The sequence below is a fragment of the Balaenoptera ricei genome, chromosome 19 (genome assembly GCF_028023285.1).
Source record: "Balaenoptera ricei isolate mBalRic1 chromosome 19, mBalRic1.hap2, whole genome shotgun sequence".
Taxonomy (NCBI): Eukaryota; Metazoa; Chordata; class Mammalia; order Artiodactyla; family Balaenopteridae; genus Balaenoptera; species Balaenoptera ricei.
In genome coordinates, this window is record NC_082657.1 from 36209891 (window position 1) to 36237683 (window position 27793).

Consider the following 27793-nt stretch of genomic DNA (forward strand, 5'->3'; position numbering starts at 1 on the left):
CAAGAGCAGTTGTTGGGAGGGGCAGGTGGGGCCCTATCCAGGAGTGCAGTGGCTCAGTGGACCCTGGTGCTGTTGGGGAGAGGGTGGGCTTCGGGGGTGCACTGCCAGCTCTGGATAGGAAGGCAGGGCTTCCCAGCTCTCCCGCTGAGCATGTTCCTGGCTGGCAACCTTGGGTCAGAGCCTTAGATTCCCTGGAGTGTGGATCATGGAAATGGTTGTTTGAGTTTCCCTCCCTGGGAAATAGATGACCTTGGCCTCATTTTACAGATGAGAAAAACTGAAACACAGAAAGGTCAAGTTCCTTGCCTAACGTCAGACCTCAGGTGCTGAATACTGGAACTAGTTATCGAATTTCCATCTTCTGAAGTCTCTGTTCTGCTCTCCACTTGTCTCCTCATCCATACAGCAACTCAGCCACCAGGCCATCTTTAGGAGGCTGCAGCGCATCGTGGGGGAGAGCACTTGACTTGGAGTCTGAGTTTGCGTTTCAGCTTGCCCACTGGCCTGCTGAAGAACCCCGAGCAAACCCTTGTGTGGTATTCAGTTTCGACACAGTCAATTGGAACCTTCTTGGGAGTCAGGTAAGGGATTCCTGTTTTCTAGAGGACCCTAAATAGCGAATTGCAAAAAGAAGGAGACGGCTGAGGGTGTGGGGTAATGGCGAGTGGTGGTCTCTCTGAAAAGATGGGGAGGGGGATGTTGGAGGTTGCAAGCAGAAGTGAAGATTGTGGTTGCTCCTGGGAAAGGGGGTGGAAACCACAGCTTCTCTTTGGGTGCCTGGTGGGGGGGATGTCACTTCTGCTTTGGCCTTAATTTCCCCAGCTGCGTGGTGGGGTTAAGCTCCTCTTCCCTCTGTGTTTGCCTGGCAGAAGCATGGTCAAGGGCCTGGGGACCCCGTCTTAGGGTCCAGACCCTGGAGGTCAAATCCACACCACTGTCTGGGCCTCAGTTTCCCCATTCGTACTGTGAGGGGGTCTTTTCTACACTCTCGGGTTCTCAGTTTTCTCACCTGAAACATTGCAAATGGTTTCATTCAGTGGCTTCCTTTGTCCCCCAAAATCTTTTCCCTCAGTCGCTTAGGTTCTGAGAGGGTAAGTGAATTGCCCAAGATAACACAGCCAAATAAATAACTTAATAGCCAAATAAATAAGAACCCAGCACTCTATGACTCCAAAGTCTTTATTCTCTTTTATTTATTTATTTATTTATTTATTTTAATATAATGTAGGTATTCTTTTTTTAAAAAATGTTTTAATTTTATTTATTTATTTAGGCTGCGCCAGGTCTTAGTTGCAGCATTCGGACTCTTAGTTGTGACATGCATGTGGGATCTAGTTCCCTGACCAGGGATCAAACCCAGGCCCCCTGCATTGGGAGCACGGAGTCTTACCCAGTGGACCACCAGGGAAGTCCCTTTATTCTCTTTTAAAATAAACACACATATTAATAAATAGTGTTAAGACAGATGGATAACCACCAGGAAACAAAATTGAATCCGTATTTCACACTCCAGGATCAATGCAAATGGACTGGAGATTCCAATATAAAAAAATGAAACCTTAAAATTACCAGAAGAAACTTAGGAGAATTCCTTTATAATGTTGGAATGAGGAAGGTCTTTCTAGCTAAAACTCAAAATCCAGAAGCCCAAAGAGAAAACACTGGTAATTTTTACATAAAAATTTTATATTTAAAAAAGACCTACCTGGAAAAAAAAGCCATATGTAATGTCAAAAGGCAAAAGACAAACTAGGAAAGATACTTGCAACTCATGTAATAGACAAAGAGCTAATTTTCCTATTACGTAAAGAGTTTCTAGAAGTTGATAAAGAAAAGTCTAACCCAATATCAAAATGGGCAGATGATGAACTTGCACATGTGGGAAATGAGGCAAGTACAAGCACAGCCAAGCTGTTTGTAAGAGCCAAAGACTGGAACCAGCACAAATGACTATTAACAGGGGGCTGGTTAAGTAAATTATGGTTTGTCCCTAACATCACACTGTGCAGATATAAACGAGAAAGTGGAGGCTCTAGGTACTATTCAGGAAAGCTCTCCAAGGTTATTTTCAAGTATACAGAGTGTGCTACTTTTTTTTTTTTTATAAGATGGGGGAACTCATATTCGCTTATATTTGTATGAAGAAACTGGTAAGGATGCACAAAACACTAATAGCAGTGGTGACCTGGGGGTGACTAATTGGGAACTGAGTGGTTAGGTGACACAAGAGGCAGGAATACTTTGCCTTTTGCACCATTTTGTATTTATTTATTGTGTATATTTGAAAGATGTAAATTTCTAACCCATCTAAAGAGTGAATAAAAATTGGGAAATGGATAACTATAACATATGGGGTAACTTTATAAAACACAGATGAACAAAACAAATAGGCCCAGAATCTCACCTCACCGAAGTGACCTTGATGTGCTTCTTCCAGATTTTGCATCTATAAAAAGTACAGTTTTTACAAGGATTGGATTACATTGTTTTGCAACATGCTTTTTGTTTCTCATAAGCAATCTGTCACTATTATTTTTTCAATAACAATAAATAGTCATTTGGAATATTTAAAAAATCCTAAGCATTAAAATATTTGCTTTTCTGTTGTGAAGGTAATACATGTTTGTTGTAGAAAATTCAAACAATACAGAAAACATAAAGAAAGAAACTAACCCCCTCCCATAACATTATTAATATTTTGGTGACCATTCTTCTAGATATCCTCGTAGATTTAAACATGTATATAATTTTCCATAAATGTGATTATATTATATGTGTTATTTTTTTTTTTATTTTATAAATTTATTATTTATTTTTGGCTGTGTTGGGTCTTCGTTTCTGTGCGAGGGCTTTCTCTAGTTGCGGCGAGCGGGGGCCACTCTTCATCGTGGCGCGCGGGCCTCTCACTATCGCGGCCTCTCTTGTTGCGGAGCACAGGCTCCAGACGCACAGGCTCCAGACGCACGGGCTCAGTAGTTGTGGCTCACGGGCCTAGTTGCTCCGCGGCATGTGGGATCCTCCCAGACCAGGGCTCGAACCCGTGTCCCCTGCATTGGCAGGCGGATTCTCAACCACTGCGCCACCAGGGAAGCCCCTATATGTGTTATTTTTAACCTGCTCTTTCCGCTCAATGATACGCTGTACTCCTCTTCTATGTGACTATTTACATCATAATTCTTAATAGTGAAATGGCAATCCATTGTACTGTATTCCTTTAACTTTTAATTTTGAAAAAACGAAAAATTCACAGGAAGTTGCAAAAAAGGTTTTGTGTACGTTTCATCCAGTCTTCTTCAATGGTAACATCTTTCACACCTAAGGTACAATATCAAAACCAGGAAATTGACTTTGGTACAATTCACAGCCTTTATTCAATTTCATCAGTTTTTATGCACTGATTTATGTGTGTGTGTGTGTCTGTGTGTTTAGTTCTATGCAATTTTATGATGTGTAGGTTCTTGTAACCACCATCACAATGAAGATACAAAACTGTCCCATCACCACAAGGCTCCCTAGTGCTACTCCTTTACAGAAACACCCCTCATCCCTAACTGTTGGCAACCACTAATCTGTTCTCCGTCTCTATAATTTTGTTATTTCAAGAATGTCATATAAATCAAATCATACTGTATGCAACATTTCAAGATTGGCTTTTTTTTTCCTCAGCATGATTCCCTTGAGACCTATCCAAGTTGTGTGTAACAGTATATTTTTCTAATTGCTGAGTTGTAGTTCATGGTACAGATGTACCTGAGGTTGTGTAACCATTCACCCATTGAAGGCACATTGGAATTGTTTCCAATTTGGGGCTATTGTGAATAAGGCTGCTATGAAGTTCTCATGTGCAGGTTTTGGTGTGAACATGAGCTTTTATTTCTCTGGGATAAATGCCGAAAAGTGCGATTGCTGGGTCATATGGTAGGTGCATGTTTAGTTTTGTAAGAAATTGCTGGACTTCCCTGGTGGTGCAGTGGTTAAGAATCCGCCTGCCAATTCAGGGGACACGGGTTCGAGCCCTGGTCCGGGAAGATCCCACATGCCACAGAGCAACTAAGCCCGCGTGCCACAACTACTGAGCCTGCGCTCTAGAGCCCGTGAACCACAACTACTGAGCCCTTGTGCCTCAACTACTGAAGCCCGCATGCGTAGAGCCCGTGCTCTGCAACAAGAGAAGCCACTGCAACAAGAAGCCCGCGCACCGCAATGAAGAGCAGCCCCCGCTCGCCGCAACTAGAGAAAGCCCGCGTGCAGCAACAAAGACCCAACACAACCAAAAATAAAAATAAAAATAGATAAATAACTTTATAACAACAACAACAACAAAAAAGAGTGGAGCACTAAAAACTTAATTGTCTGGGACTTCCCTGGTGGCGCAGTGGTTAAGAATCCACCTGCTAGTGCAGGGGACATGGGATCGAGCCCTGGTCCGGGAAGACCCCACATGCCACGGAGCAACTAAGCCCGTGCGCCATAACTACTGAGCCTGCGCTCTAGAGCCCAAGAGCCACAACTACTGAGCCTGCACTCTAGAGCGAGCCAGAGCTGCTGAGCCCACGTGCCACAACAACGGATGCCCGTGCGCCTAGAGCCCGTGCTCTGCAACAAGAGAAGCCACTGCAAAGAGAAGGCCCCGCTCGCTGCAACTAGAGAAAGCCGGTGCACACCAGTGAAGACCCAATGCAGCCAAGAATGAATAAATAAATAAAATAAATTGAAAATAAATAAACTATGTGTGTGCGTTAAAAAAAAAAAAAACACAAACAACAACTTAATTGGCTGGTAGGGGTTGGTGACTGGTGAAGCTTCACCATAAGCTTGGTCCTGGCCGTTTTATCAAGGAGCACCAGAATGTCAGTAGCTACAGGATACTTTTCTTAGAATGGTCAGTTCTTCGGAGAAGAATTTTCTCCTGCCTTGGAGCATCATTGCCTGGCTGCTGGCAGTCTTCTGGAAGCTGATTGGAGGAGGAGGTGGAGAGGGGATATGGCTTAATTTTCCTGTACCAGAATGGCACCTCGCAGATTCTCTCTGGTGTGCTGTCTGCAGGGAGTGTACTTTGTGTTGGAGGGTAGGGTTGAGGATGCAAGGGTGGTGAGGAAGGCTCCTGGATGCTCCAGGTGGCAGAGGAGATCTGGGACCGAGCTGGTCATTTTAAAAACTCACAACCAACAACCCCCCATTTTTAGCTTCACCCTTCATCCCACCTTCAGAGGTTCCCGATGCCTCCAGCACTCAAGTGCTTCCACGGTTGTGAGGCTTGACCTAGCTGGCTTCCCCATGTCCCCTCCCCGATCCCCCCACCCGCTGTACTCACCTCTCCTTACTGCAAGCGCTTGGGTTCAATGTCTTATGGTCTGCTAACTTTTTTTTTTTTAAGCAGGTGGCCACCTGCTTTGCGGCCTCCAAAGTTTCACTGATATCTCTCATCTGCTGTTGTCTTCTTTCCCATTGTTCTGTCTTTTGTGGCTTTGTGTCTGTTTTATTCATTCACTCTCATTTTAGTGGAGTTTCAGGAGGTAGGCATAAATTTGTTATGTTTAAGCAGAAGTTTATTAGTTCATTTTAACTTTTTTAAAAAATAAATTTATTTATTTATTTTTGGCTGCATTGGGTCTTCATTGCTGTGCGCGGGCTTTCTCTAGTTGCGGTGAGCGGGGGCTACTCTTCCTTGCGGTGTGTGGGCTTCTCATTGCAGCGGCTTCTTGTTGTGGAGCACGGGCTCTAGTTGCGCGGACTTCAGTAGTTGTGGCATGTGGGCTCAGTAGTTGTGACATGCAGACTCAGTAGTTGTGGCTCATGGGCTCTAGAGCACAGGCTCAGTAGTTGTGGTGCACAGGCCTAGTTGCTCTGCGGTATGTGGGATCTTCCTGGACCAGGGATCAAACCCATGTCCCCTGCATCGGCAGGCGGATTCTTAATCACTGTGCCACCAGGGAAGTCCCTATTAGTTAATTTTTTTGTTTGTTTGTTTGTTTTTGTTTTTATTGAGTTAAAATTGGTATATAACATATTAGTTTCAAGTGTACGACACAATTCAATCTTTGTATACACTAATAAAAGGTGATCACCACAATAAGTCTGGTTAGCAAATGTCACCATACAACTGAATCCCTTCACCCATTTCATCCACCCCCAAAACATGTTTTTGTTTTTGTTTTGTTTTTTTTAAAGAAATTCACGTTCTTTTATTTATTTATGACTGTGTTGAGTCTTCGTTTCTGTGCGAGGGCTTTCTCCAGTTGCGGCAAGTGGGGACCACTCTTCATCCTATTAGTTAATTTTAAAACCGAGGGAAATGAGGGCAGAGAGGGACAGATTCTTTTTTTTTTTTTTAAACCAAAACATTGGATTTATTTTCACAAATTTGAACCTGACATCTTAATTCATAACTAACAGCTGCCATAGATTCTGGCAGTCACAAAAATAAGTGAAAACGAAGACAAGGTTTCACAGCAAGTGTTGAATACAGTACTTAACAATATGTTCAAATCACATTATACTTTAAAATGGGCTTTGGGGGAATTCTTTGTGGACAAAGGCAGTGGTTTTCCTGATGTCATCCAGCTGTTGTGATTCTTGGTGGCCTCTGACCTCCCACGATTGTCGTCAAAACCAGCCTTCTCCTGAAACTCTTAGTTCTCGTTTTTTTCTCTGCTCCAACTTTTGGATTCCCCCAGCTGCTGCTGCTGGCAGTTTAATCAGAGAGGGACAGATTCTTGCCCGAAGTCACATGGTGGGTGAATGACAGGGCTGGACAGGGTTAATGACAAGCAACTCCCAGTGTTCCCCTGGGTAAGGTCAGAGCACTGGGGAGGCCCCCAGAGATACAATTTTTGGGGAGGAGGATGTGTGTCAGGCAGAGCTGCAAATGGCAGGCTTTACCAAATGGCCAAGGATTCTGGAGTAACAGAGACATGGCTTCAGGCAGCCTCACGCAAAGCAAGACGCCTTGCTCTCTGAGCCACGGTTTCCTCATCTGTGAAATGCAGGAGTAGTGAGGCTCAAATAAGATGCTGCACGTCCTATTCTTGGGGTATGGCAGATGCCTAGAGTTAGAGGTGGCTCTTTTACCGGGGTGACAAAGACACGCACCTTTTCCAGGGTGGGAGCCAGTTCTTGGAGGAGACTCGGTGCAGGACATGGATCGCTGCGGGGCCCTTTTCCTCTGCCTGTGCCTCTTGATGTCTCAGAGCAGAACAGAGGGTAAGAGGGCTCCGCTGAGCTGCAAGAGCCATCCTAGCCTGGATCCCTGGCTGTGATGTGAAGCGGGGAGGCCTCAAACCAAGGGAGATTGAAAAGGGGCACTTGGGCCTCCTGGGGCAGCAGGAGGCTGGGGCGGAAGGCCCAGAGACCATGGGGCGGGAGGCGGGGCAGCTGCAGACAGAGGCTGAGGCGGATGTCTGACTCTCTCCTCACAGAGGCATCCCAAGAAATCCTGCGCTGGATGGAGAGAATGGAGGTGGCAGCCAGGAGCCGGAGCCTCACTTCTTTTGCTGAGTGAGTTGGGTGTCCCTCCTCGCCCGCCCAGAGTCAGCTGTGCCTCCACTCCCAGCTTGCACCTTGAATCCACGGCCCAGGGTTGGTCCAGTGTAGACTGTTAATTCATTTATTCAACACTCATTTATTGAGTAGCTACTGTGTGCCCGGCACCAAGCTCTGGAGATGTGGGATAGACATATCCCTGTCCTCATTGAGTTTACTCTCTGGTTGGGGGCCCTTAACCATGGATGCCATGAAACCAGGTGCAGAATCATGGGTCTCCATGCATTTTTCTGGGAAGGGGCTCCAAGACTTGGGCTGGGCTCTCCAGGGTCTGTGACCCGAAAGCCTAGTAGTTCAGGGTGAGAGTCCAATGCTGATGACTGACCAGGGAAGCACAGGGCTGTGGGGCACTTCAGTCAGTGGGGAGCTGCCAGGGAAGGCTTCCTGGAGGAGGTGTCGACAAACTGGGACCCAAACAAGAGTTAATGGGAGAAGGAGATGGGTGGGGTGGGGAGGTAAGAGTGTGCCAGGAACACTGTATGCAGAGGTCTAGAGGTGGGAGTGACAGGGGTGTGGGATGAGGGAGGCTGTGGAGAGCCCCGCTCGCCTCCATCCTTACCTCGGGCTGTGGCCACCTCTCTCACTTTCAGGCTCATCCACGGCCTAGAGTCGAGGCTACTCAATGCCAGCTTTGGGGGCCACAACCTCACCTTGCGGACGCACACCATCCAGACACTAGCCTTCAAGCTGGGCTGCAACTTCACTGGTCTCTCAGTGAGAAGTGCTGCTCTGGAGCAGGTCCCCCAGGTCAGAGGTGGCCAGGGATTGGGGGTGGCCAGAGCCTCTACCCTAGAAGTCCTCCGGGGGTTTAAGGTCTGGACTCTCCCCAGGGTCCATCGCCCACCTTCCCACCAATCAGGGCTCTGCCTTAATAGCTGTGAGTTGCCACCTCTGTAAAATGGGGCTGATGTTCTTCCTGTGAATGATGGAAAGGGGGTGCTTGTGGCCCCTCAGGGGCAGCGTCCTCTTCCTGCTTTTGCAGGTTCCTGGGGTGAGGCAGTCGTGGGAGAGGCCAGGGGAACGGGACACCTTTGAGGGCCCTGGTATGATTCCTGCTGAATACCTGGGTGCTGGGGGATGATGCTCCAGCTTCAGGGCCCCAGTTGGGTGGGATAAATAACCCAAATTCAAGACCAGAACGGCCTGAAGGGAAGGCCTGAGATCGCGGGAAGTTTGGGTGGAGGTGCAGCCTGGCAGGAGAGGGTTCTGTGGGTGGAGGCTCCAAGGTAGGAAATGCTTGGGGCAAGGCTGGGAGGGCTTCCTCGGGAGTGGGGAGCAGTGAAGGTGTTGTGGTGGGTCTGGAGGCTTCGGACACCAGGCGCAGCCTGTCTTTGGCTCTCCACAGGCCCAGGTCCCACTCGCCATGCAGTTCCCAGCTGAGCTGACCCGGGATGCCTGCAGGGTGCGCTCCAGGGAGCTGAGTCTCATCTGCATCTACTTCTCCAACACCCGCTTTTTCCAGGTCAGGGCCTGCTGGTAGGCCAAGCAGGGTGGATGCTGCCTCCTTCCTGGGGGGCACTGCAGGCATGCATGCCACCTCCTGGCCTCTGGGCGGGGACCAGCCTACTGTGCAACCTCAGTCAATCAGTGCCCCTCTCTGGGCCTCTGTTTTAGCAAAATGGAAGGGAGGCATGATTATAATGTGCAAACGAGACCTAAGAAATTTACTGTTTGTGTGCCTCTCCCTAGATGGGAGATAGACAAGTAGGCCACAAGATCTTTGTCCTCAGAGAGCGCTCTATCTCAACAATTAGACCGGGACCTTAGAGACTTAATTTTAGCTCGAGGTTGATTATAACCATAGAGATTCAAAGGGATGGATGAGTCAGGGTGGGGTCAGGATGGTTCCCAATGAGCAGTCCTGGAGGGCTTCTGGAGGAGGTGCCTTTTAACCTTGGATTTGAAAGTGAGTTAGGGTAGGGTGACATGGAGGGTATGAGGCTGGAATTCATTTAACAAATGGGAGGTGATGGTGGTGGTAGTGAGAAGACAGGGTTCCAGGTGGAGGGGGCAGCATACGCAAAGGCTGCGAGGCTGGCGCAGTTGTACAAGTGAAAGCCAATCTGCTTGTTCTCATCCAGGGAGGAGGGGTTGGAGAAGGGGGGCTCTTGGACCTCATCCAGGGTCTCCTCATGTCCCCTCCAGTCAGTGCTTCTTCTGTTGCCCTTCCAGAAAGACATCAATTCATCTGTGCTCAATAACTATGTTCTGGGTGCCCAGCTGAGCCATGGACAAGTGAGCAACCTCAGTGAGCCGGTGAACATCAGCTTCTGGCACAACCAAAGCCTGGTATTGTTGGGGCCACCCCCATTTCCAACCCACTCCTAGCCCCTTGTGGCTGTCCTGTCGAACACTGGTTTGATCAAACCCAGACTTGTGGAACTATCTTAGAAACAAGCTGCTTTAAATCTATCATACTTTGAAAATTCCTGCCAAAGAAATGAGAGAGAAGCTTTTACATACTGCATTCGTCAGGATTCTTTGAATTGCACATGATAGAAAACCAACTCAAGCCAGCTTATTGGCTCATGTACATGAAATGTCCAGGGCTGTTCTAGCTTCAGGCACAGATACGATGCCATAATGGCTTAGTCTCCATCTCTCAACAATGGTTTCCTGCCTTGGCTTTCCACTCTGTGGCAAGATGGCAGCTGAAGTGCTGGACCTCCTTCCCCTCTTCTTAGCAGGCTCTTTCTTGCTGGTGCAAACCAGGATCCCATAACGGATTCTAAAGGTCCAGCTGGGTCATGTGTCCATCCCTGACCCATCACTGTGCCCAGCGGGGTGGAACATGTAGATTGGCCAGACCTGGGTCACATGGCCCAGGGACTGGGCTGGATTCATTTGACCTGTCATTGGGAGAGGGATGGGTCCTCAAGGAAACTACAGATATTGTTGCCGAAAGAAGGAAGAAGGACTGCTGGGTGGGCACAAGCCCTGATGGCATTCCCGAAAGGCCCCAGAGTCTCTACACTCTGGCCCTATCTTCTGTCAGCCTCATCAGGACCGCTCTGCACTCCCAATTTCTCCTCTGTCCTTTCCTTTCATTCTTCTGGGCTTTTTGCCCCTGTTATAGCCTTGCTCCACTTCTGTTGAAATCTGATGTGTCCTCTAAGGCCTCAGTGCCCCAGTTGTCCCTTCCTTTCTCAGGACTCCTCTGCCTTTCCCTCCATGGTCTTCCATGGTGTGCCTGTTTCATTTCCCTCACCTTTCCACCCACAGGGCTTGGCGTCAGGGTTGTCTGTAGATGACTCTCTCTCTCCCCCACTGGGATGGGTCTGGACTGTCATCGTTCCCCATGGGGAGGAGGGGAAAGCGGACATTGATTATAGAGCACCTACTGTATTGGCCAGAGCTGGGCACTCAAGATTTCTCATTGCCTTTGATTATTCCACCATCCTTGTGACTTGAGTATAAATGATCCCATTTTGCAGATGAATAAACTGAGGCTCAGAGAACCTCTGTGACTTTCCCAGGTCACTCTCAGAGTCCGTGGTGGAGGTGGGGCTGGAATCTGGTCTGCCTGATGCCAAAGCCCAGCCAGTGCCTGGTAAAATGTTGACAACAGTGCAGCTGAGTCACCTTTGGCCCCCACAATTTCCAGACTCTCTCTGATCCATGGCCCTCCCCTCCACCCCTTGGATGCACCCAATTCCAGCATCTCCCCTTAGGAAGGCTACACAGTGACCTGTGTCTTCTGGAAGGAGGGAGCCAGCAAGCACCACTGGGGGGCCTGGAACACTGAGGGCTGCCGCACAGAGCAGCCCTCACCTTCCCAGGTGCTCTGCCGCTGCAACCACCTCACCTACTTTGCTGTTCTCATGGTATGTGTGCATCTAGCCTGGGCGAGGGTGGTCAGAGCTGCAGAGGGCCCCGTATCCAGGACAGAGGAGAAAGGCAAAAGCCGGTGCAGGGTGCAGAAAATCCAACTCAAATGGGCTTAAGGAAAAAAAAAACAAAAAAAAAAACCTTATGGGTTCACGTTCCTGAAAAGGCTGGGTTAGGCTTCAGGCATGTCTTGATCTAGGGGCTCAATGTCACCAAGATAGGACTCTATCTCAGTCTCTCAATTGTGCTTGCTTTGTGTTAGCTTAGTTCTCAGACAGGATGTCCCCATGGGCTTATAATATGGCTGCTGACATTTCCTGTTTTATGTCCTACTAGGTTCAGGTCAGTAGAACGAGACCTCTCTCACCCAATTCTGCCAGCCAAAGTCATGGGACTGAGTCCCACAGGCCTAGAGTGTGTCCCATGCCCATCCCTTAACCAATCACTGTGGGCAGGAGGAGGGAAGGCTCTGATAGACCAGGCCTGGTGCACCTGACTACACGTAGTAGGAGAAGTGGAGGGTCCACCCACGTGCGGGAGTGAGGGAGGGGAGGAAGGGGAGGTGGGAGTTGGGAGGCAGAAAAGCCACTGTGTCTGCTGTGGCTGTTTTCAGGTCAGGACCACGGCTAGGACTGTAGGGTAGGGGGGCTTGAAGCTGAGGTCTTGGCAGGTCTCTTTGATTTAGGCAGTGGAGGGCACTTCCATGCTTCTGGCCCCCCTTCCCTCCCACAGCAACTCTCTCCGGCCCCGGTCCCTGCAGAGCTGCTGGCGCCTCTCACATACATCTCCCTGGTGGGCTGCAGCATCTCCATTGTGGCCTCGCTGCTCACGGTCCTGCTGCACCTCCATGACAGGTATTCCCCTGCCCTCATGCTGGGCCTGCCCACCCACTGCTGCTCAGCACCCCTCCTTCTTTCCTACTTGGGCCCCCAGAGTCAGGTGGGCTTTTCCAGAGTGCAGAGGCTGGGAAGCAGGAGACCAGCCTCCTTGTGTGTGGCTGTTGTTGGGTCCCTGCCCCTCTCGACCTGTGTCCTGGTCATTATGTGTCTATGAGCCCAGGGGGTAGCGCTGCCTGGTGACGTCCCGGTCACGGAGGGCCACGCTCCCACCCGCAGGAAGCAGAGTGATTCCATTACATGCATCCACATGAACCTGCACGCCTCGGTGCTGCTCCTCAATGTCGCCTTCCTGCTGAGCCCTGTGCTGGCCATGCCCCCCGTGCCTGGGTCAGCATGCGTGGCACTGGCTGCCACCCTGCACTACGCGCTGCTCAGCTGCCTCGCCTGGATGGCCATTGAAGGCTTCAACCTCTACCTCCTACTTGGGCGCGTCTACAACATCTACATCCGCCGATACGTGCTCAAGCTTTGTACCGTGGGCTGGGGTAAGCACGGTCTCCCTCTCCCTTGCTTCCTGAGGCTTCCAGCCAGACTGGGCGTCCGTCCCCTCCTGTCCTCTTTCTCCTCCACTGCCATGACCACTGGTCACCATCCCTGCCAGTGCCCACCGCCACTTCCTACATGACTATTCTTATCACCACCTCCACCTCCAAAACATCTATCATCACCACCTCCAATACCACCATCACTTCCACCATCCTCATCCTTGTGTTCACCACCATCTCTGGTACCACCATCATCGGCGTCTCTATCACCATCCTAGCCCCTCTCTTTATTATCTGTTTCCTCACCGGTTCCCAAACCCTCTCTCCCATTACCTTCCAGCCATCACCTCCCAGTGTGACCACTACTACTGCCGCTACCGTTCTACCCTAGAGCCCTCATTCATATCAGCCTTCTCTAAGACCACCAGGCTAATTGCTCTGAGGCTGGACCACATGACAGTGGCTGGGGACTCAGAGCGATCTCTTTCCCTCCCCTCCCCCGCCCCCTGCTTGCCCAGCGGAATCCTGTTTTAGCAGCCCCAATAACCCATGAGCAGCCCATCTCTGGGGTCTCCTGACAGACACTGAGCCTCTGTCCCACTCCTCAGGGGTCCCGGCCTTCCTGGTGCTGCTCCTTCTCGCCGTCAAGAGCTCAGTTTACGGACCCCACAGGATCCCGCTCTCCGACAGCCAGGGGAACAGCACGGGCTTCCAGAGCACGTACATGTGAGTGCGCTCAGGGCTGCGGCAGGCTCCCTGGCTCTGGCAGCAGGGCCACTTGGTCCTGGGGCTCTAGATAGGGTGCCTTGTAAGCGGGGCACTGGCTGCAGGGCAGGGAGGGGGCTACTGCTTACACGGGGCGTGGTTTCCAGGGGGCTTTGCCACGCCCCTTCTGCTGGATCCCCAAGGTCTCCTGCAGGACGGGTTCACTCTCTATGCTAGTTCTAGGAAGCACATGGGCCTCCAAGGCCAGGCCAGGGCAGGGGGGCCTCTGCCCCCTGGCTGCTGGCAGCCAGCCCCCCCGCTGGCTCTCAGGCCCTGCGGTGGAGCTCAGCCTGCGCCTGGCTCTTCTCTCTCCTCACCTCCGTGCTTCGCTCACGCGCTTGGCTCTGGCTCCCCGTGACCTGGGCCTGGCGTGGCACCGCCAGCCCTCCAACCCTCCTAGTCAGAGAAGAGAGTGTTGTGGGGATTGGGACACCCCAGGCACCGGGCTCAGAGTGTATGTGGCGAGGGGGCCCAAGGCGGTCTGGGGGACAGACTCTGTCGCCCCTTCCCGTGCCCTCAGACATTAACCTTTTTCTTGTGATGAAATGTTTCTAACAGGCAACGTAGAGGGAATAGCTTAACAACCCCCTGCAGACCCATCACCAGCAGTTGGCCGTCTGGCCTTTTCCCTCTCCTGGCTGACACCAGCTCAGGATGGCTGAGGGCTGGCTCTGAATCCTCACAGCAAGGAGCCGGCCCCATTGTCAGCCCTTGTTTACAGCTGGGGAAACCGAGGCACAGGCGGCTGAAGAGCCCTGCCCAAGGAGACCCAGCCAGTTGAGGGCAGAGCTGGGACTTGGCTCCAGAGCCCGGCCCCCAACCACTGCCCGTCCCAGTCTCTGGGAAGTGAGGGCTCTGGGCACAGAGTGAGGCTGAGATGGGGTTAATTCCTCTCTGTGAGCATCGGGGTGGTTTCTCAGAGGAAGTGTGACTTAGGACTCTTTAAACGTGTGTTTTTATTGTATAATATGTGACATGGGCAAAAGAACTGCAGTGACGCTTCCACAGAACAGGAAGCACGGTAATGCAGGGATGTTAGCAAGCTCCCGCCCGAAGAACCATCTTCTTCCCGGTCTTCCTCACCTCTCCCTCTTCCCTCTCACCCTGGATTTTGTGACTTTTATTCTACTGCATTTAAAAAACCCTTACTACGTATATATGTATTTTTAAAAAAATTCTTTTACATTTTTTGTTTTATTTTTTAAATTGAAGTATAATTGACATGTAACACTTTATTAATCTCAGGTGTGCAACATAATGATTTGGTTGTATATATTGCCAAATGACCGCAACAATAAGTCTAGTTAACATCTGTCACCATACATACAGAATTAATTTTTCTTGTGATGAGAACTTTTAAGATCTACTCTCTTCGCAACTTTCAAATATGCAATACAGTATTGTTAATTGTAGTCACCATGCTGTACATGACATCCCCAGGACTTATTTATTTTATAACTGGAAGTTTGCACCTTTTGACCCCCTTCACCCGTTTTGCACCCTGTCCCCCACTCCCTGGCCTCTGGCAACCACCAATCTCTTCTCTGTATCTATGAACTTGTTTTTTTGTTTGTTTGTTTTAGATTCCACAAGTAAGTGAGATAGTACGGTATTTGGGTATTTGTCTTTCTTTGTCTGACTTATTTCACTTAGCATAATGTCCTCAAGGTCCATCCATGTTGTCGCAAATGGCAAGATTTCCTTCTTTTTTTTTTCCACACACACACACTGTATTTTATTTTTACAAGAGATAGACTGACACGAAGCATTGTACATGGATGACCACAACAAAAGCAACAATGATTGCAATTACCAAACCTGAAACACACTCATACTATGTCATAATATTGACATTCAGTCCAGTAATCCTCCACTGTAACAGCTCCTTTACTTTGCAGTGAAAATTGATTTGTATATTCTTTGCCTCTGAGTCCTTGTGGGATTTTTTTTTTTTTTAATTCAGACAGAAAGTCACAAAAATTATACTCATCCTCATCAGTTCACTCAGTCCCATGTAATTAAATTTTTTTTTTCATCTTGATCTTTTGTTAGCACTTTTTTGAGTTCATCAGTTTTTCATTAGAGTTCTGAAAATGCTTATTCATTCAGTTCAGCAGTACAGTCAGTTACCAGAAACCTGTACTTGTCAGAGTCTTTTCCATGAATTTCTTGAAGATGAAACCCATTTATAGGAACATATTTGCAAAAGCATCAGAGTACACCCAGAACTGTCTGTAAATGACAAAAGACTTAAAAATGACCACAGTTAAAGATTTGATGAAAGTTCATAATAATGCAGTTGACAAGAAAATTAGTTATTTCTGAGATATACATTTTAAAGTAATAACTAGGATTATTACTTATAACATTATACCAGAACATATAAGATTTTTAGAAATTTCATGTAATGTCTGAAACATTTATATTAACATATTTCCATACATATTTCCATACAAATACAAATATAAGATTTTTAGAAATTTCATGTAATGTCTGAAACATTTATATTAACATATTTCCATACAAATAACCCAATGAAAGTTTAGTATTAGTTGTTTTGTTTGTTTGTTTTTTTATACTGCAGGTTCTTATTAGGCATCAATTTTATACACATCAGTGTATACATGTCAATCCCAATCGCCCAATTCAGCACACCACCATCCCCACCCCACCGCAGTTTTCCCCCCTTGGTGTCCATATGTCCATTCTCTACATCTGTGTCTCAACTTCTTCTGACTTACTTCACTCTGTATGACAGTCTCTAGATCCATCCACTTCTCAACAAATGACTCAATTTCGTTCCTTTTTATGGCTGAGTAATATTCCATTGTATATATGTACCACAACTCTTTATCCATTCGTCTGTTGATGGGCATTTAGGTTGCTTCCATGACCTGGCTATTGTAAATAGTGCTGCAATGAACATTCGGGTGCATGTGTCTTTTTGAATTACGGTTTTCTCTGGGTACATGCCCAGTAGTGGGATTGCTGGGTCATATGGTAATTCTATTTTTAGTTTTTTAAGGAACCTCCATATTGTTCTCCATAGTGGCTGTATCAATTTACATTCCCACCAACAGTGCAAGAGGGTTCCCTTTTCTCCACACCCTCTCCAGCATTTGTTGTTTGTAGATTTTCTGATGATGCCCATTCTAACAGGAGTGAGGTGATACCTCATTGTAGTTTTGATTTGCATTTCTCTAATAATTAGTGATGTTGAGCATCTTTTCATGTGCTTCGTGGCCGTCTGTATGTCTTCTTTGGAGAAATGTCTATTTAGGTCTTCTGCCCATTTTTGGATTGGGGTGTTTGTTTCTTTAATATTGAGCTGAATGAGCTGTTTATATATTTTGGAGATTAATCCTTTGTCCGTTGATTCGTTTGCAAATATTTTCTCCCATTCTGAGGATTGTCTTTTCGTCTTGTTTATGGTTCCCTTTGCTGTGCAAAAGCTTTGAAGTTTCATTAGGTCCCATTTGTTTATTTTTGTTTTTATTTCCATTACTCTAGGAGGTGGATCAAAAAAGATCTTGCTGTGATTTATGTCAAAGAGTGTTCTTCCTATGTTTTCCTCTAAGAGTTTTATAGTGTCCAGTCTTATATTTAGGTCTCTAATCCATTTTGAGTTTATTTTTGTGTATGGTGTTAGGGAGTATTCTAATTTCATTCTTTTACATGTAGCTGTCCAGTTTTCCCAGCACCACTTATTGAAGAGACTGTCTTTTCTCCATTGTATATCTTTGCCTCCTTTGTCATAGATTAGTTGACCATAGGTGCGTGGGTTAATCTCTGGGCTTTCTATCTTGTTCCATTGATTTATGTTTCTGTTTTTGTGCCAGTACCATATTGTCTTGATTACTGTAGCTTTGTAGTATAGTCTGAAGTCAGGGAGTCTGATTCCTCCAGCCCCATTTTTTTCCCTCAAGACTGCTTTGGCTATTCGGGGTCTTTTGTGACTCCATACAAATTTTAAGATGATTTGTTCTAGCTCCGTAAAAAATGCCATTGGTAATTTGATAGGGATTGCATTGAATCTGTATATTGCTTTGGGTAGTATAGTCATTTTCACAATGTTGATTCTTCCAATCCAAGAACATGGTATATCTCTCCATCTGTTGGTATCATCTTTAATTTCTTTCATCAGTGTCTTATAGTTTTCTGCATACAGGTCTTTTGTCTCCCTAGGTAGGTTTATTCCTAGGTATTTTATTCTTTTTGTTGCAATGGTAAATGGGGGTGTTTCCATAATTTCTTTTTCAGATTTTTCATCATTAGTGTATAGGAATGCAAGAGATTTCTGTGCATTCATTTTGTATCCTGCAACTTTACCATATTCATTAATTAGCTCTAGCATTTTTCTGGTGGCAGTTTTACGATTCTCTATGTATAGTATCATGTCATCTGCAAACAGTGACAGTTTTACTTTTTCTTTTCCAATTTGTATTCCTTTTATTTCTTTTTCTTCTCTGATTGCCGTGGCTAGGACTTCCAGAACTATGTTGAATAATAGTGGTGAGAGTGGACATCCTTGTCTCGTTCCTGATCTTAGAGGAAATGCTTTCAGTTTTTCACCATTGAGAATGATGTTTGCTGTGGGTTTGTCATATATGGCCTTTATTATGTTGAGGTAGGTTCCCTCTATGCCCACTTTCTGGAGAGTTTTTATCATAAATGGGTGTTGAATTTTGTCAAAAGCTTTTTCTGCATCTATTGAGATGATCATATGGTTTTTATTCTTCAATTTGTTAATATGGTGTATCACATTGATTGATTTGCGTATATTGAAGAATCCTTGCATCCCTGGGATAAATCCCACTTGATCGTGGTGTATGATCCTTTTAATGTGTTGTTGGATTCTGTTTGCTAGTATTTTGTTGAGGATTTTTGCATCTATATTCATCAGTGATATTGGTCTGTAATTTTCTTTTTTTGTAGTGTCTTTGTCTGGTTTTGGTATCAGGGTGATGGTGGCCTCATAGAATGAGTTTGGGAGTGTTCCTTCCTCTGCAATTTTTTGGAAGAGTTTGAGAAGGATAGGTGTTAGCTGTTCTCTAAATGTTTGATAGAATTCACCCGTGAAGCCATCTGGTCCTGGACTTTTGTTTGTTGGAAGATTTTTAATCACAGTTTCAATTTCATGACTTGTGATTGGTCTGTTCATATTTTCTAGTTCTTCCTGGTTCAGTCTTGGAAGGTTATACCTTTCTAAGAATTTGTCCATTTCTTCCAGGTTGTCCATTTTATTGGCATAAAGTTGCTTGTAGTAGTCTCTTAGGATGCTTTGTATTTCTGCAGTGTCTGTTGTAACTTCTCCTTTTTCATTTCTGATTTTACTGATTTGAGTCCTCTCCCTCTTTTTCTTGATGAGTCTGGCTAATGGCTTATCAATTTTGTTTATCTTCTCAAAGAACCAACTTTTAGTTTTATTGATCTTTGCTATTGTTTTCTTTGTTTCTATTTCATTTATTTCTGCTCTGATCTTTATGATTTCTTTCCTTCTGCTAACTTTGGGTTTTGTTTGTTCTTCTTTCTCTAGTTTCTTTAGGTGTAAGTTTAGATTGTTTACTTGAGATTTTTCTTGTTTCTTGAGATAGGCTTGTATAGCTATAAACTTCCCTCTTAGAACTGCTTTTGCTGCATCCGATAGGTTTTGGGTCATCGTGTTTTCATTGTCATTTGTCTCTAGGTATTTTTTTATTTCCTCTTTGATTTCTTCAGTGATCTCTTGGTTATTTAGTAACGTATTGTTTAGCCTCCATGTGTTTGTCTTTTTTACGTTTTTTTCCCTGTAATTCATTTCTAATCTCATAGCGTTGTGGTCAGAAAAGATGCTTGATATGATTTCAATTTTCTTAAATTTACTGAGGCTTGATTTGTGACCCAAGATGTGATCTATCCTGGAGAATGTTCCGTGCGCACTTGAGAAGAACGTGTAATCTGCCGATTTTGGATGGAATGTCCTATAAATATCCATTAAATCTATCTGGTCTATTGTGTCATTTAAAGCTTCTGTTTCCTTATTTATTTTCATTTTGGATGATCTGTCCATTGGTGTAAGTGAGGTGTTAAAGTCCCCCACTATTATTGTGTTACTGTCGATTTCCTCTTTTAGAGCTGTTAGCAGTTGCCTTATGTATTGAGGTACTCCTGTGTTGGGTGCATATATATTTATAATTGTTACATCTTCTTCTTGGATTGATCCCTTGATCATTATGTAGTGTCCTTCCTTGTCTCTTGTAACATTCTTTATTTTAAAGTCTATTTTATCTGATATGAGTATAGCTACTCCAGCTTTCTTTTGATTTCCATTTGCATGGAATATCTTTTTCCATCCCCTCACTTTCAGTCTGTATGTGTCCCTAGGTCTAAAGTGGGTCTCTTGTAGACAGCATATATATGGGTCTTGTTTTTGCATCCATTCAGCCAGTCTGTGTCTTTTGGTTGGGGCATTTAATCCATTCACGTTTAAGGTAATTATCGATATGTATGTTCCTATGACCATTTTCTTAATTGTTTTGGGTTTGTTTTTGTAGGTCCTTTTCTTCTCTTGTGTTTCCCACTTAGAGAAGTTCCTTTAGCATTTGTTGTAGAGCTGGTTTGGTGGTGCTGAATTCTCGTAGCTTTTGCTTGTCTGTAAAGCTTTTGATTTCTCCATCAAATCTAAATGAGGGGGCTTCCCTGGTGGCGCAGTGGTTAAGAATCCGCCTGCCAATGCAGGGGACATGGGTTCAAGCCCTGGTCCAGGAAGATCCCACATGCCGTGGAGCAACTAAGCCCGTGCGCCACAACTACTGAGCCTGCTGAGCCTGCGCTCTAGAGCTCGCAAGCCACAACTACTGAGCCTGCGTGCTGCAACTACTGAAGCCTGCATGCCTAGAGCCTGTGCTTTGCAACAAGAAGCCACTGCAATGAGAAGCGCGTGCACCGCAACGAAGAGTAGCCCCTGCTCGCCTCCACTAGAGAAAAGCCCGTGCACAGCAACAAAGACACAACACAGCCAAAAATAAAATAATAAAATAAATAAATTAAAAAAAAAAATCTAAATGAGATCCTTCCCGGGTAGAGTAATCTTGGTTGTAGGTTCTTCCCTTTCATCACTTTAAGTATATCATGCCACTCCCTTCTGGCTTGTAGAGTTTCTGCTGAGAAATCAGCTGTTAACCTTATGGGAGTTCCCTTGTATGTTATTTGTCGTTTTTCCCTTGCTGCTTTCAATAATTTTTCTTTGTCTTTAATTTTTGCCACTTTGATTACTATGTGTCTCGGCGTGTTTCTCCTTGGGTTTATCCTGTATGGGACTCTCTGCGCTTCCTGGACTTGGGTGGCTATTTCCTTTCCCATGTTAGGGAAGTTTTCGACTATAATCTCTTCAAATATTTTCTCTGGTCCTTTCTCTCTCTCTTCTCCTTCTGGGACCCCTATAATGCGAATGTTGTTGCATTTAATGTTGTCCCAGAGGTCTCTTAGGCTGTCTTCATTTCTTTTCATGCTTTTTTCTTTATTCTGTTCCGCAGCAGTGAATTCCACCATTCTGTCTTCCAGGTCACTTATCCGTTCTTCTGCCTCAGTTATTCTGCTATTGATTCCTTCTAGTGTAGTTTTCATTTCAGTTATTGTATTGGTCTTCTCTGTTTGTTTGTTCTTTAATTCTTCTAGGTCTTTGTTAATCATTTCTTGCATCTTCTCAATCTTTGCCTCTATTCTTATTCCGAGCTCCTGGATCATCTTCACTATCATTATTCTGAATTCTTTTTCTGGAAGGTTGCCTATCTCCACTTCATTTAGTTGTTTTTCTGGGGTTTTGTCTTGTTCCTTCATCTGGTACATAGCCCTCTGCCTTTTCATCTTGTCTATCTTTCTGTAACTGTGGTTTTTGGTCCACAGGCTGCAGGATTGTAGTTTTTCTTGCTTCTGCTGTCTGCCCTCTGGTGGTTGAGGCTATCTAAGAGGCTTGATGGGAGGCTCTGGTGGTGGGTAGAGCTGACTGTTGCTGTGGCGGTCAGAACTCAGTAAAACTTTAATCCACTTGACTGTTGATGGGTGGGGCTGGGTTCCCTCCCTGTTGGTTGTTTTGCCTGAGGCAACCCAACACTGGAGCCTACCTGGGCTCTTTGGTGGGGTTAATGGCAGACTCTGGGAGGGCTCACGCCAAGGAGCACTTCCCAGAACCTCCGCTGCCAGTGTCCTTGTCCCCACGGTGAAACAGAGCCACCCCCTGCCTCTGCAGGAGACCCCCCAACACCAGCAGGTAGGTCTGGTTCAGTCTCCCCTGGGGTCACTGCTCCTTCCCCTGGGTCCCGATGCGCACACTACTTTGTGTGTGCCCTCCAAGAGTGGGGTCTCTGTTTCCCCCAGTCCTGTAGAAGTCCTGCAATCAATTCCCCCTAGGCTTCAAAGTCTGATTCTCTAGGAATTCCTCCTCCCGTTGCAGGACCCCCAGGTTGGGAAACCTGACGTGGGGCTCAGAACCTTCACTCCAGTGGGTGGACTTCTGTGGTATAAGTGTTTGCCAGTCTGTGAGTCACCCACCCAGCAGTTATGGGATTTGATTTTACTCTGATTGCGCCCCTCCTACCGTCTCACTGTGGCTTCTCCTCTGTCCTTGGACGTGGGGTATCCTCCTTGGTGAAGTCCAGGGTCTTCCTGTCAATGATTGTCCAGCAGCCAGTTGTGATTCTGGTGCTCTCGCAAGAGGGAGTGAGAGCACGTCCTTCTACTCCGCCATCTTGGTTCTTCCTTCTTTTTATGACTGAATAATATTCCATTGTGTTTATGTGTGTATGTGTGTGTGTGTGTGTGTGTGTGTGTGTGTGTGTGTGTACCACATCTTCTTTAACAGCAGTTTTAAAAAACCTTGAAAATAACTCCAATGCCCACTGACAGGACACCGGATTAATAAATGCGATAGAGCCACCCCTGCCAGACGATCATCTGGCAGTGAAAAGGAATGATCCAGCACCACACTCATCCACTTGGATGAACCCCCAAAATAATGTTCAAGGACTCTGTGACTGCAGTGACAGGAGCCCGAGCAGGTGATCGTGACAGTTAGGGGCACAGGCTCTGTGCTTAGACCACGGGGCTTCAAGTCCCACCTTAGGCAGGTGTGCGTTTCTAAGCCTCATAGGGTCACCATGAGGATCGTATGGCTGATTCACGGAAATCACGTGACCTGATGGGGTAAAAGGCAGCACCTGCCTTGAAGGTGTTTGGGGGAAGCAAAGGGCGTGAAGACCTCACGGAGGGTCTAGGACCAGGGCTGGGGCCACTGTCAGGTATCTCTCTGATCTTTCCTCTGCCCTTGGTGGAGTTTTCCTGCTGCCCCCCCCGGCTCCTCAGTCCACACATGGAGAGCGCCCCTCCACCAAGCTTCGAGTTGCAGCAGCTCACGGAAGGGCCGGTGGCCCAGTCCAGGTGGGGAGGGGCTCCTGGTGCCGTTGCACGAAGATGGGGATGAGGTGGTGATAATCATGTGGTGGGTGGAAGGAGAAGTTTCCAGGAAAGAGGACCATGGACCAATGATGCAATCACTACCTTATAAGTTGACAGTTGGGCTGGCCGTGGAAGGGGGAAGGGTTAGATGTTCAAGGGAGGAGAGAAAGAGTTTTCAGGTGGGTAAAGGAGGGTAAAGGAGGCATGCAGGGGCTTCAGGCAGGGGGCTGAGGTGGCAGGTGTGTCCTACCTGGTGGCCTGGCTGGAAAACTGAGCCCAAGACTTTACCACGTGTGCAGTCAGGCAAGAAATGATGGGTCTGAGCCGGAAGACCGGACTGGGTTCAAGAGGCAGTCCAGAGGCCCAGGAGACCGTCGCTTCCCTGCCACCAGCCTTGGGAGCCACACCAACCCCAGCGCTTCACCCCTCCCCTGCAGATGCTGGGTACGGAACCCCTGGGTGCACGGTGTCCTGGTCATGGGCTCTGGTGGCCTCACATCCCTTTTCAACCTGGTGGTGCTGGCCTGGGCGCTACGGGTCCTGCACAGACTGCGGGCGCGGGAGAAGGCGCTGGGCCCGCGGGCCTGCTGGGATACCGTCACCGTGCTGGGCCTCACCGTGCTGCTGGGCACCACCTGGACCTTGGCCTTCTTCTCCTTTGGTGTCTTCCTGCTGCCCCAGCTCTTCCTCTTCACCACCTTCAATTCGCTCTACGGTAGGGCCTGTGGTTGACGTGGAGGAAACCCCAGGGGGGTAGCATACAGCTGCTACAGGTTTACTACTGAAGGGCTCCAGGTCGAGGGGGTGAGTCAGGGGCTGAAATCTGGGCCCTGACAAGCTGGCTTGGGGCTACGCCCGCCCATAGGAAGGGGCGCCACCTTGTAATTTGCACAAAGGCAGCCTATGGGCTAGCGGTGGCTGGTCCTCCAGCTCCTACGCCCGGTCCCTTCTGGCCTCCAACAGGAAGGGCTTCTGAGAATTACTGCTGGGCCTCAGGGAGGCCCCACTTACCCCAACCAAGGAGATGCCTGGATTTTGGAGGAGGCCCCACGCTGTTCCTGCGATGCTTCCACTAACCAGTCTTTTGCGTGCAGGTTTCTTCCTCTTCCTGTGGTTCTGCTCCCGGAGGCGCCGCTCAGAGGCAGAGATGGAGGCATTCAGCTCCTCCCAGATGATGCAATAGTCTGGACTGTCTGGACCTCCTGGCCTGGAGCCCCCAGCTTCTCTGGCTGCCTGTAGCCGGAGGCCCTGGCTTCCCCTCGAGAAGATGGCAGGCCAGCTGCTGGACACCAGAGGCCACTGTCACCTCCAGGGGGCCTTTTCTACCTCCATGCCTTCTCCAGGCCCAGAGGGCAGCGTGTTGCTCTCCGTCCCCAGGCATTGTGCTCTGGGCAGGTCCAGCCCCACCTGGGGGCAGCATACTTGCCCCTGGTGCCTGGGCCCAGCTGGCCAGGCCTATGGCCAGAGCACTGGCCTGGGAGTCAGGAGGCCACGTTTCAATGCCTGTCTCTGAGTCTCACTGTCTGACCTTGGGCCTGTCATTTCTCACTGACCGTTGGTTTCCACATCTGTGACATGGCGGCAGATGGCTCTGGTCCTGCCTAATCCCAGAGCTTTATGCAGTTTGAATGGCACCAGGGAGGAAGAGGTCATAGTGGGTTGGGTATCCCCACCCTGGCCTGGGCCTGCCCTGAAAACACCTGCTGGGCCCTGCTTCCTTCCTCCGGGAGAGGGTCAGCCCTGGCTGGGGGTCCCCAACCCAGTGCCTAGAGACCCACCCACTGTGTGAGACCTCACCAGCCTGTACCTGAGGACTCTTTTCCTTTAACCCCCAAATTATGATGACTCTGAGTCCAAGTCCGCCCTTCCCAAAGATCAGGAAGTCCAGTCCTTTCCAGAGGCTCCTCTTCCAGTGTTCCCCAGACCCCCATAGGCCATTAAGACCAGCAGCTGGGGCCACAGGGCTTCCTGGAGGTGGGAGGGGAGCGCCTCTTTCCCCTCCATCTGAGCTCCAGTGACCCGGCTATTTGATGACTGGGCAGGATTGAATTTCACCTGGTAGGCGTGAGGGTGTGGGTTCTAAATCCCAAGCTTGTTTGTCTGTTCTCTTGGAGTTGGTGGGCACCTAAAGTATTTATAAATTGGTATAAATTATACAAATCTTTTGTCAGGCTTCCCATTTCAGTTTCCTTCCTGTATGTTTTGTTAGCTGTCGCAGTTGTAGAAAATCACCATTGCCCTTGACCTGTCCTGTCAGGCCAAGTGGGAGACCACTCATGAAGCGAGCACCTTTCCCAGGCTTCACACCAGGGGGCACTGTTGGCCAATGTCAGAAGCCACTGGGTTCAGAACCATGTCTGGTGATGCTGTGGTCGCCTGTCTGTGGACATGACACACCAGATGGAGAGGCTCTGCCTCCAGGACTGCACCTGCTGGGTGACCAGCAGGAGGAATGCTAGCACTGCCGACACAGCCATTTCTCTCTTTCCCAACGCAGCCGCCCGCTCTGGCTCTTGGGGTCTTATGCTCTGGGCATACCTGGCACTAGAGCGCTGGGCTGGGATGGGCTCTCAGGGCCCCGCTCCAGGCCATCAGATAGATTGCAGTGACTTTGAACGTCACAGGGAGGGAATTGGAGCCGGATCCCTTTTCTCCCAGGGGGATCCTCTGCCCTCTGTTCATTTCTTGATATGAATAGCCCTTCACAAATTGGTGAGTGGCACAGGCTCCGCAGACTGCCTGGGCTCAAATGCCAGCTCTGTCACTTGTCAGCTGTGTGACCGTGGACAAGCCACTCCACCTCTCTGTGCCCGAGTTTTCCCATCTGTAAAATAGGGGCAATAGTAGTACCTATTTTGAAGGGTAAATAAAATAACCCATATAAAGAGGCTTAGCAGAGGGTAAGTGCTCTGTAAATGGTTATTGTTATCATTCGTATTTTGTTATTATTATTACCGTGTCAACTGAGTCTCAGAGGCCGACCCTCTAAGGTCCAGGTCTGCTCGGCCTCACAGGCCCAGCTCCTTGCTCAGCATATCCTGCTGTCCCTCGGCTGCGCTACCTCCTCCCCCACTTTCCCCAGAGCTGCCTTTGGTCCAGCCTTGCTGGCCTTTTGTCATTTTAGGGACATTCCTCACATGGTACAGGCTCCAGGCCATTGCCACCTGTCCCCCTACCCCTCGGTTCCCAAATCCTCTGATCTATCTAAATTCTCAGGGGCTCAGTTATCATGCCTCCCATGAAATCTCTCCAGTTTTCCCACAGAGGAGCTCTCTCTCCCACTCCGATTCCAGCAGAGTGTCCCCCTGCCTCTCTCAGGGTGATGTGAGCCCCCATTCGAGCTCCCCTAGTTTGGCCAGCCCTAGCTTGTACTAGGCTCCCCAGGCCTTGGGATGGGCCCCCGTCCCAATGCGGGTGCCGAGGATCATGGGCACCTCCGGCCCCTCTCTTGCGCAGCTCTGGGGAGCGGTGACCCAGGCTGGGTCCGCAGCCCACTGAAGCAGGGCCTTGCCTGGGACCCACCCCAGCCCAGACCTGGCCTGTTAGATCCTACCAAGCCCAGGGCTGCCCCAGGGAGGATGTGGCCACAGTGACACAGAATCGTTCTGGTAATTCTAGGAAACGGCCCCAGCTATGTGGCCCTGAGCCTGGTTGGGGTTCAGGCGCTGGGCAGGGACCACTTCCCGGAAACGCCCTAACCGGGTGGGGGGCAGGGATGAGGGGGCCGTTGATGGGCCTCGGTGCCCTCCCCTCACTCCCAGCGGGGTCCTGGCTTTGCCCAGACTGGGCACCGGGCCCAGCTGTCAGGGGCTTCCAGACTTAGCGGAAGATGGAGCTGGAGGAGCCTAGGGCTCACTGCTCAGGGCCAGAGTCTCCGAGGAGGCCCGTGGTGAAGGATGACAAGTCGAAGCCAGAAAGGCCACAAACTAGCAGTTTCTATGTTGCTTTGTTGCTGGCTTTTTTCAGAAAGACATAGTGTGTGTATGGGGGGAGGAGGGTTGAATGAGGGTTGCCCGATAAAATACAGGATGCCCAATTTGAGGGACAGATACAAAAAAATGTTCACTGTTTATCTGAAATTCAAATTTTATCCTGTAGATCTCTGTCTACTTATTTTTTTCTTTATTTCTTTTGCTAAGTCTGGCAACACTCTTAGAAAGGAGCATTGGCTCTGGAGTCTGGGGTGTGCACTCTTTACCCTTCAAATCAATCCACCCTGTGCTGACTGGGGACCCCTCTGTCCACTGAATGAGCCCTGCACTCAACTCGAGGCTCCTCCTCCAGGGCTCCCATTGCCAGCCAAGGTTGCCACCAGGATGCTCAAGGGCTCTGCCTTGTGGTGCCCCTCGCATCAACCATGGTGCAGACCAGCCTCCATCCACCACAGAGCCTCTTCACAGGCCTCCCTGCCTCCCCACTCCCAGTCTGAGCTTGACTCAGAAGCCAGAGGGAATTTTTTCATCCTGTAACCTGACCATGTCCCTCTCTGCTGAAACCCTTCCATACCTCCCCCTCCTTGTAGTCAAACTCCCCTCCGGAGCTCAAAGACGAGGGGGTCTGACCTGTGCTCACTTCTCCCACTCGTCTCCCACCATTCCTTCCTCATCCTCCTTGCTTCTGCCACCCTGAACTATTAATACTTCAAGTTCCCTGAACAGGTCCTTTCTCACCTCCAGGCCTTGGCACAAGCCGCCTGGAACACTGTCCCTCAGGACTTTCATTTGCAGAAAGATGGCAACACACCCTTATGATCTCAGCTTTGCAGCCTCTCCTGATCTCCCTGTGTCTGGACCAGGAAGCTGCCCCTGACCTGTAAAATCTAGGATGGGGCCTTCTCTCGCC

The 27793-nt window shown here is 48.4% G+C and overlaps 1 protein-coding gene across 5 annotated transcripts in view; it reads left to right on the top strand.

The window, feature by feature from the left end:
- The window catches only part of ADGRG5 (adhesion G protein-coupled receptor G5), a 31041-nt gene extending 5874 nt beyond the window's left edge, over positions 1-25167 (top strand). For 4 of the 5 annotated variants that reach the window (XM_059904065.1, XM_059904064.1, XM_059904062.1 and 1 more), the window contains 12 exons: positions 407-581; positions 7102-7203; positions 7419-7497; positions 8133-8289; positions 8888-9004; positions 9715-9831; positions 11214-11366; positions 12103-12224; positions 12486-12754; positions 13363-13480; positions 23389-23666; positions 24046-25167. In XM_059904065.1, the coding sequence (XP_059760048.1) occupies positions 7140-7203; positions 7419-7497; positions 8133-8289; positions 8888-9004; positions 9715-9831; positions 11214-11366; positions 12103-12224; positions 12486-12754; positions 13363-13480; positions 23389-23666; positions 24046-24134 (1563 nt within the window). In that variant the 5' untranslated portion in view covers positions 407-581; positions 7102-7139 and the 3' untranslated portion in view covers positions 24135-25167. Of the gene's footprint in view, positions 1-406; positions 582-7101; positions 7204-7418; positions 7498-8132; positions 8290-8887; positions 9005-9714; positions 9832-11213; positions 11367-12102; positions 12225-12485; positions 12755-13362; positions 13481-20236; positions 20500-23388; positions 23667-24045 lie in introns of those variants that run through there. The other variant, XM_059904066.1, reaches the window with a different exon arrangement.
- Positions 25168-27793: the final 2626 nt, after the last annotated feature.